The sequence below is a fragment of the Oreochromis aureus genome, linkage group 2 (assembly GCF_013358895.1).
Source record: "Oreochromis aureus strain Israel breed Guangdong linkage group 2, ZZ_aureus, whole genome shotgun sequence".
In the NCBI taxonomy this organism is placed as follows: domain Eukaryota; kingdom Metazoa; phylum Chordata; class Actinopteri; order Cichliformes; family Cichlidae; genus Oreochromis; species Oreochromis aureus.
Genome location: NC_052943.1, coordinates 11,617,202 through 11,627,299, shown reverse-complemented (window position 1 = coordinate 11,627,299; position 10,098 = coordinate 11,617,202). Strand labels below are relative to the sequence as shown.

The window sequence follows — 10,098 nt, the reverse complement described above, 5'->3', positions numbered from 1 at the left end:
TGTTTGGAATGACGAAACGATAAGAAAAAAGTCTGAGAATATGAACAGTAACAGATAGGATGCAGCAGGAGTGAGTTTGAGAACAAATTGGAATTGATTGGAAAATATTCTGATTTGCAGGAACATCTCCACACATCTCACTGGTCAGAGACTGCAAAAGGAGAGTGTTTCGGACCATGGGTCAAAAGGTGTAATTATGTCAGTGCATGAGAAAAAAACATCCTTACAGAAAGCAGAGCATTAAAAACATTCAAAGTAACAGCCCCCAACATTTTTCGTGCCACAGACCAATTTAATGTCAGACAATATTTTCACGGACCGGCCTTTAAGGTGTCGTGAATAAGTACCGCAAAATAAAATGACACAATCAAGATAAAAACTGTGGTATTTTGTAAATATAATAATAAATACAAATTCACTGTGTAATTGTGTAACTTTATTAGCAGGGTCCTCCTGAAAATGCGCCAACAACATTGAGAGTAACATCCTCCTTTCTGCCCCTTAATGCTCTCTGGTTGTTATGGTAACATAAATATTTCTTTCAAAATTAGACACACAACTACAAAGACCCAGAGAAACCTAGTTAACGATAAAAACCTGGAAAACCATACATTTCACACCCGAGCCTCAACTCTTGCAGCCTGGTACCAAACGACTCTCAGACCTCTACCAGTCCGTCGCCTGGGGGTTGGGAACCGCTGATTCAGAGTATTTAGAAAGATGTTTCCTTCAACTCTGACTGCTGAACTGTTGAACTAGGTCCTAAAAAAACATGATATGCCATTATACAACAGCTACACAATCATTCAAAAGGTTTGGAGGACATAAAGAACAAGCCCTTTGTAAACACCCAAATCATGATGCTGGAAACCTGAAGCTGAAAAATCCATTACACATGTGTTTGCGTGTGTTGTTGAAACCTCATCCAACTCACTGGTGAGGAAAACTGTTCTATGACATCATCACTCCTACAGCAGCATGGAGGAAGACAGACCTGTGACAGCTTTCCTGTGAATCTGATGCAGGAGCTAGAGTGTATCTACAGAGCTAAAGCACCAGCTGAAGAAGAAGCTGTTATGGTGTCATGTGGTATTGTAGGCTATGCTAGCTTTGTGTCAGTAATTTTGCTGGAAGAGGAATCTGAACCTCTGTCAGAAGCAGCATTCAACATGTTGCTTGAATGTTGTCACAGCAGCAGTCTGCCTCTGAGCTGTACAGCTCTTAACCTGCTACTCTTCTTCAGATGATGCACAATGCTGTGATTGTGTTGCCTCATTAAGTGAACTTTGCATGGCATTACACCTGTGCTGGATTATTGTGCCATGAAAAGAGGAAAAAAAACAAAACAGATGCTGGTTTGAAAGTTGAAAGTCAAAAGCATGTTACCTCACGTCGAGCGCCAGCAGTACAAGTTCAACATTAAATCTGAATATTGAACGTGGATGGATAATTGATATGGATCTTTTTGTGCCTTTTATTGAGTTGTAAATTCTGTTTCACTGTAACATTTACCTTTTGGATGACAGCACAAAGACAGAGAGGAGGAGAGAGGGAGAGAAAGGGAGACAGCCGAAGTGACAAGATGGAGAAAAAAGAAATTTGATAGAGTGGATACATGGCACCATAGTTGTAACATCTAGTGGAGAGTCCCAGATTTTAAGCACTATGGATGTGTCCCCAAGAGAGATGGTTTAAAAGAGGAGGGAAAGAAGCCATCTATGTCCACTGTGAATGACCATCTTTGAACAGAGGTGGTGGTTTACAACACCAACTGTTTGCCATCTATAATCCAGTTTTGAGATCCCTTCCCAGACACCTTAATGCCCACTCACATTCTGGGCCATTTGACCTCAATAAATCACATGATAGGATTGGGCTAGGTTTCACAATGGGTTCACACGAAACCTTCCCACCTTGGTTTGTGTGATTAGGCAGAGGATCAATAGGGGGACCATGACCCTCTTGGGGACACTCCCAAAGGCCTAAAATCTGGGACTCTTCACCAATTGCTCTTAGAACTGAAGAAGCTTCTCAGATGAGAGGTGAAACCTCTTCAAGGAAACTTAAAGAAGTCCTCATGTTTTAATTTCCAAGCTCCTTAGATTACACTTGTTGCAACATCTTCAGACTAAGAATCAGAATCGGAATACTTTATAAATCTTGTGGCACAAAGTTGTATTGCATACCTAGTTTGACTCTAGTTTGAGGCCCTGAGTTGTAAAAGAGATGAAATTCTAAATTAGCAATTAAGGAAGAACATTTGGCCTTTCAGAGCTGCAGTAAATGTTCTGCTTGGTTTCCAGAAACTTGCAGCCTATTGTTAAAAAAAGAGCGGATACAGTGGGAAACATGTTACTGGAGATTTTGTTAAAGATTTAAAATGAGAAAAAAATCTAAAATAATAAAATAAAAACCAAACTGTATAAGTATCTTTGTTCTTTTTTTTGCATCAACCTTAGATGAAGATAAAAATGTTTTAGAATGATTTCTTTATGTTTCTGTATGTTTTAGATAACATAACGACTTTTCTCAGAATTCATACTGAACACAAACATTGGACAAAAATAGACCTCAGCTGCAACATTTTATTTTGTCCCTGACCTCCAACCGGTCGCAGCAGACTGCCCCCCCTCCCTGGGCCTGGTTGTGCTGGAGGTTTCTTTCTGTTATAAAAGGGACTTCTTCCTTCCCACTGTTGCCAAGTGCTTGCTCACAGGGAGTCATCTGATTGTTGTGATTTGGTGCTTTATAAATACAACTGAACTTGACAGAACTTCACATTTCATGTAATGTGTGTTATTGTACTATCAAACTATGAGTACTGTTGGAGAAATACCACAGAGTAAATGACCCCGGTGTCCTTAATGATAAAAAGATAAATGTTGTTTATTTTGAGAGCTGAATTTTTGTGGTTCTGAATATTAAACAACATCATGACAATGTGCTCCTCTCACTTTACCTTGACACCCGACCGTTTCAACATTCACTTCAGAAATTAGTCAGACCCCTGTCACATTTAACTCACACCATCCAGTTGATCAGTTTGTGATTATTTTATTATCGAAGGCAAAATTAAGAGTGAAGCAGAAAAAATGATTTAAGGCAATCAGTTTTACATTTAGAATAAAGGCCAAATATATCTAGACACCACAGACCACAAGTTGACATGTCTTGAATAAATCTATTGATATGCATGTAAAATCAGTTCCTGTCTTTATATATTTGACCATACGTTGCACTGGATATTGATTGATCTTTTTCTTTTTGATTGATAATTGATTCATTACACAATTTATTCAAAGATAATAGACGCTGATAGTATTTGATGTCAGTGATTTCCTTCATTCAGCTGCATTCAGCTTTCATCTGCAACTGAAAGAAAATTTAATTTCAGAGTTTCAATACTGAACTACAGTGTTTTACAAAAAAGAATCAGTGGTTTTTCCTTAACCACCTAAAAGCAAGGTGTCTATGACCAGATTCACATTTTCCTCTCAATGTTGAATGTGCTTAACTTTTTGCTGTTATCAATGCTAAAATTAAAGAGCAGGAAAAAAAAAGAAATCTGAATTACTTACAGTGACAGCTGTAAACCACCTCCAGGTACTTGTAGGTGCCATAACATGGGTCTCCAAACACAGAGCCACTCACTTTGACAGTACAGCTGCTTTTCCCGTTACAGCTGTGGATTCAGGCAAAAGTGAGTTGGCAGAGTCTAACTATATGTTGTGTAGAGAAGATATAAGGCTGAAGAAAGAGAGTCAGCAACTGTACCTCTCAGCTACTTTGTTTATTTGCTTTGAGCATTGGACATTTTGGAGCTGAGAGGCTGGACGATTGAAAGAGCATGTAGTTGCATCATGACGTCCGTAATCAGCTCCGTGAATAAGTAAAACCTGTCCTTCATCTGATGAAGAGCAAACATTAAAGATTTAAACACGTATTTAACTTTAACTTCATTTGTATCTTTATCAGATGAATCCAGAGACACACAAAGAAAGAGAAACTGTGCCCTCACCGCACTGAAGGTTTGCCAGAGAATCCTCACATGTCACACTGTGGACTGACAAAGTGACAACAAGGAACATTAGAAACATGGACATTCACAGATTTGACTGAATATTAGTTTCTAATTACAGATGTAATTTACTGGCTGGGAAGCAGGCGTAGGTGGTGTCCACGTATTTGTAAATGCCGTAGCACGGATCAGAAGTACGGAAGAGGTTTGTATTTATTTCACACACCTTCTGACCATCACATCTGCAGGGAGACAAAGGTGGGTTAAAGTGATCAATCAATGATTGATCCAAACTGCTCAGATTTGCGTACCTGCTCTTGACAACCTTCAGGGCGCCATCCTGGGAACATTGTGTATTTTTAAGCTGTTCTGCAGGTCTCCCCTCACTGCAGGTTTCTGCATCTGTCCTTCCGTACAGAACTGACTGCACAATGATCACTCCATTCTCTGTTTTACAGAAAGCATGGGAAAGAACGATGAAGTTCAAAAGGAGGAACTAATGAGAAATGCATAAGGTGTGCAGCACAAGAGGAAAACCCAAAGCTCTTTATGTTTTTCAATAATCAGAAAATGCCCTCATTTCTGTAGCTCTGGGGTATTACATTGAATCTGAAAGATCACATGAGTCACAAGCATAAACTGTAGTTTCACTAAGTAAAGCACAAAAAGAACTGAAACCTTAACAGGTTATCCTCCTCAGCAAAGTGTTTACTGAGGTCAGAGATCTGCAGGGCGGTAAGCTAATTATCTTACAGACATAGAATCAGACTTCTGTTTACAACCAGAGGAGCCGTCTCCTGCTGGAAATGAGAAAGAATTCAGAACTGGGTTCATATTTGAGTGATAGCAAAGAGCTATAAAAAACCTTAAACATAGAGATTATTTTCATGTTACCACAGCTCAGGCGTTGTACATTGTCGAGGCTGTCACAGGTGATCACCCTCTCTGTTGACACTGGGAAGTGGGCTAAAGGACCAGCTCTAGCAAAGCCTGAAATGGAAAATAACTCCATGATTAATAAGTCTCGGATAAATGAAGCATACTACAGTAGGGCCTCTATTCATCTGTTTGCAGTAGCGGTTTTAGATACGGGCGACACGGGCGGTTGCCCGGGGCGGCATCACGGGCATCGTACTCATGCTGCCCCGATGTCAGCCAGCGCATATTGGGAATGGCATGAGCATCGATCGGTTTTCTATTGCCCATTTGCTGGGAGTAACGGCGCCCTTCTTTGCGCAGAGAGGAGAGGGCGGGGCGGCGGGGGATTTTCTGACCGGCTGGAGCAGCATCTAATAACCAACTCGCAAAGTAAAACAAAATAAAAACAAACCAACAAACACGAAAACACCAGACATTATAACACAGACTTATAATTTGCACCGATGTTTTTTCAAAATTCTATACACGAAATTTATAATTTATAATGTTGTAAATCCAAGCCCATTATGACAAAGTGAATCTGTGAACTAAGGTGTAGGTCTGTTAGGTTATGTTGTGGTGATCCTCGGGTTGAGGGATGGGTGTTCATACTGGAGTGCAAAATTAAAACCAATGGAAGATGGACAAGAAACTTTGAAATCCATCAGGTGCCCATTTTCGAAAAAACAGAAAAGAGGAGGAGTAGAAACGAGCAAAAGATACAGGTAAGCAGATGTGTCACTGGATAATGGCAGGTCATCCTGAAACAATCAGAATCAGAATACTTTATTAATCCCTAAGGAAATTATGTGGGTTACAGTTGCTCCAAGAAGAAATGGTAAAAATAGCAACAGTAACAGACTAAACTCCAAACAATACATTATGTTACAGATTTTAATATTAATTAGTCAGTGTCACTTGTTGATTTGTCCTGTTCTCATTGTATGACGAATTATGATGGCTGTTTGGTAGCCGTTTGCATACAATGCATACTCTCTCTCTCTTCATATGTGTGTGTGTGTGTGTGTGTGTGTGTGTGTGTGTACAACAGTTTTATGTTATCCTTAATATGTGTTTGTGTGTGTGTGTGTGTGGGGGCGCCAGAGGGAGTGTTCGCCCAGGGCGCCAAACAGGCTAGGACCGCCACTGTCTGTTTGCTCCTAAAGCAAATATGAATGAATATAAAATATAGCACACCAGGAAGAGGGTGGAGCAGTGATGTAGTGAATATGTGCCTATTAACCTTAAAGATAAAAATAAATAAAAAATAAATAATAATACAATAAAATAAATAAAAAAATATATAAAATAAATCCCAACAGTATCAGTGTTCTTCTTGAATGAATTCTGAGTAAGTCTCATGTGTAATGTAAATGGCTGAGCATGATGCAGGTGAATCAGAAGTAACTTATGGTAGCGACAATGGGGACATGTCCCTACCATTTTAATGACTACCAAAAGCTACTACCACTAATTTAACATTAGTTTCACAGGGAACTGCTATCTGTTACTGAAATGTTCCTATCACTCAAGGCCTCAATAAATCAAATAGAGTTTCCAGAGTTTAACTAAAGGATTGATCCCTAATGGTAATGGGACTGAAAACCTACAGGAGGTTCTTGTTGTTAGTGGCATATCACATTCAAGTATTCACACAGCACATAAATGCACCATACTGTACATAAAGCATAACCATTTTGCAAATCCAGGGTACCTTTGAGAGAAAAGAAGAAATGCAATGAACAGATGTAAGGATAGCAATGGATATACAGCCCCATGCAGTAAAAGGGATGGATGCTGTATCACAGACACAGTAAGTGCTGAGCATTTGCAATTTAATCTTGAAATTTTGACTGTAATCTCAAAGTGAACAATATTACTTTTTTATGTGGTCGTAACATTCCATCATACTTGAGTGACAGCACTTTAGGAGCAGAGAACAATGGGTGCAGGTTATAAACTATTTTATTTAAAAGGGTTTAAATGAGTAGTGTGGCTAAAGTATTGGGATAAAAGAAAGGCACATTCGGATAAAAATTGCTGAACATTTAACAATTACCTGAAGTCATGAGTACACATGTTGCTGCGAGCACTGAAACACAAAAAAGAAACATCAGTGTTTGATGGTGTGTGAACTACAGCTGATTTATTCATTTATCTTCTGTATTAAGTTAACAGTGTTCCAGATGGACTTTAATTTGCCTCAAAACACAAATGGCAATGAAGAAAAACCAAAGAAAAAGTGGATGTTAAATACACCACTTACTGATCAAACAAAATCATATAAATGATACATTAATAAGAACAACTTTTTGGGTGGAAAGATTTTTTTGTACTCACACAGTGTGCTGCTGAGTCTGGAGGACAGCATGGTGTTAGAGCTGGTTTCAGTGAAGAGCTGAGCTGATGGTGCAGCAAACCAGGGGCCTGATTTATTTATACTGTTTGACTAAGGCAAGAAGCCAAATTTTTTCTCATGACGTGCAACGTCCTGAAACAGGAAACAGGATTTCACCTTAGATAAACACCAAAGACAAACAGAATACACAAACTCAAAAACGAAACATATCTGATGGAAAATTTCGTATCCTGTGACTACCTGCTTGACAAGTTGTGGATGTATGCTCAGCTTGACATGGCAAATGTGTCAGCTTGACGGCTCCCTTCAACTCCGGCATCCACCATTTGGTTTGGGGATTACGACCAATACAGGGAGTAAGTAAGTACGGAGTAAGTTTTCCCTGCCTTCAAGTGCTACTAAAGCTCTGCTGGAGGTGGGAGTTGAAGATCTCTTGGACTGGGGCATCTGGCAGGTCCTCACACTACATTTAGGTGTGCCAGATCTTCTGTTATTTTAAAAAACGAAACTTTTTGTCAGCCTAATGTGATGACTTGTTGATTCAATTATTGTTAAAGCACTCACTTTTGGGGTGCCAGTTTAGCTCACTGGTATGAGCAGGTCACCATATGCTGTATTGCTGAGAGCAGTCAGCCCGGGTTTGAATCTGACCTGTGGCCCTTTGCCGCATGTCTTCCCCTTTCTCTTTCTCCCTTAGCTTTCCTGTCACTCTTCACTGTAACTATTGAATAAAGCCAGTAAAAGGGCTGTGGCGTGAATGAGGCACGGCGAGTCCACATGTTGGATTTCAGAGCCATTTTATTTGACGCGGTGGCAGCTCACGAGCTACCAGGCACACATACTTCACACCACAACAACAACACCACAAACCCTAATTCCCCTTATTTAAGTCGGCAGGCGTAATTGCGGATGCTGCGCAGGTGCGTCTGCCTTCCCTGCACAGCACCCCAAACCACGCCCCACCACAAGGGGAAAAAGACAATTAAAAAAACAAACAAACCTACCACTTTCAACATTATTACTGGCATTTTTGTTTCTTTGGAAACAGGACCCTCATCAACCAAGAAATTGTTACAAAATCTTTCTACAGTGGAAACCAAATATTCTTCAGAAAGTTCTTCTCTTTTGCAGAAGTTCCCATAAATTTGTGGCTCTTGAAGGTTGCTTTGCTTTCACTCATCCCAATCCGGCTCAATGGGGTTTAAGTCGGGAGCCAGAACAAGTTGGTAAGCTTGAAAAACATGGAGTGAACCCTGACCACCTAGGCACAGACCTGGGTACTGCATGCGATATAGAATGCTGTGGTACCTGTTTTGGTTCGGGGTGCCTGTCACTCTGTATAAGTCACTGACAAAGAAAGACCTGATCACCACGCTTCCTCCTCCATGTTTGACAGTTAATGTCACACACTAAGGAATGGTACCTTTACCTACTTGAATGCATACAAAAATTCCACATCTGTCCATAACACCTTCTTCCAGTGTTCAGTAGTCCATCGGCAATGTTTCATGGCCCAGGGAAGCCTTTTTTCCCCTCATTGTCACGCCTCAGACTTTTAACTCAGTGTCTTCTCTTTACAGTTGAATCAGAGACTTGCTCACTTTTACTAATCACTAATAAGCTGTGCTTGATTCAGTGGTCCTGTTAGTTACCTACCATGCAAGCTCTCAGAAACTTGTCTTGTGATTTTGTCGTGGGCTTGGAACTGCCAGACCTCTTCTTGTCAGAGTGTCTGTTGATGGTGGAGAAGACTGTACTCACTCAACTTCACTCTTTATGAACCCATCCAACATGTCAATGCCAGTTTATTTCAACATCCACAACAGTAGCAGCAATCACAGAAATCACGTGATTTCAAAGATGTTAAGACGGAGGAAGACAGGACAAAAGAAGTGCTTCTAATAACTGGTTGTTATTAGGTAATAACTGGTTGACAGGTGTGACAACTGTCGGTGGTTTCTTTATCATGTCACATGAGGGGAGGCCTCTGGAAGGTTATCGTTTCAGAGTATAGGGGCCATGTGCAGGTATGAAAGGGATGGTCTGTTGGCTTTTTCTTTCTGCTACACCCGCCATCACAAAGACATCACTTCCTCTGATAATAATTGTTTTACAATGCTTCCAAGGTTTAATTGAATACGTGATCTATCTGGTGTTAATTGCTTTACTTAATTTGGGGTTTAAATGTGGGAAATTTTCCAAAGCATTTTTTGAAGGTTGAACTTTACTCTCTTCTGGTCTGTTCAGGCTGTCCTTCTCTCTCTGATGAATGCACTGCTCTGTGCAAAGTCCGGAGAAAGCAACTTTTTAGTGTCTGACTATGCACATAAACACTTTTGGGTTATTTTATGTAACAATGGTTATTAAACTTCATTATTTTTTCCTGGTTATTTCATGACTAAAAATGCATTTCAAGTTTCAGTATAAAAATAACTTATATTACAACCCAGGTGGTTTCACTTTTGTAGAAAATGTGGGGCACCGTCAAGAACCCTATTTAGTTACATTTATTTATGTACATTTAGAGGATAAATGCAGAACAACCTTTGCTGGCCACTGGCTTTGTTAGCAAGCACATCACTCATGTACCTTAAAACATAACACTGCTGACAGAGCAAATATTGAAACTGCCGTGAGTAAACATTCTTTAAAACAACAGGGGAGATAATTATCAGACAGTAAAAACAAAGAACCAGTTGTTTGGATTGTGCCTAAAAATCTTCATAGAACTAATTCAGTCACAAAGCAACAATGTGATGCTGTAACATCACAAAATCAGACAGCATTGGAGGTGTTCGAGGAA

The 10,098-nt window shown here is 39.9% G+C and overlaps 1 protein-coding gene across 1 annotated transcript; it reads right to left on the bottom strand.

Annotated features, from left to right (window-relative positions):
• Positions 1 to 3,038: 3,038 nt before the first annotated feature.
• Positions 3,039 to 7,409, bottom strand: LOC116324102 (L-rhamnose-binding lectin CSL2-like). Its single transcript, XM_031744651.2, has 9 exons — positions 7,277 to 7,409; positions 6,996 to 7,028; positions 4,913 to 5,008; positions 4,330 to 4,465; positions 4,151 to 4,260; positions 4,019 to 4,063; positions 3,775 to 3,907; positions 3,579 to 3,682; positions 3,039 to 3,372 (listed from the first exon to the last, which is right to left on the bottom strand). The coding sequence occupies exons 1-9, from the start codon at positions 7,305 to 7,307 to the stop codon at positions 3,356 to 3,358; spliced, it is 705 nt and encodes a 234-aa protein (XP_031600511.1). The 5' UTR covers positions 7,308 to 7,409; the 3' UTR covers positions 3,039 to 3,355.
• Positions 7,410 to 10,098: the final 2,689 nt, after the last annotated feature.

Coding starts and splice junctions, on each gene's coding strand:
- LOC116324102 (XM_031744651.2), bottom strand. CDS start 7,307: ATGCTGTCCTCCAGACTCAGCAGCACACTGT. Junction 4,466..4,912: donor TGTACAACGCCTGAGCTGTG/GTAACATGAAAA, acceptor TCTGTAAAACAG/AGAATGGAGTGATCATTGTG. Junction 3,908..4,018: donor TCTGGCAAACCTTCAGTGCG/GTGAGGGCACAG, acceptor GCTCTTCATCAG/ATGAAGGACAGGTTTTACTT.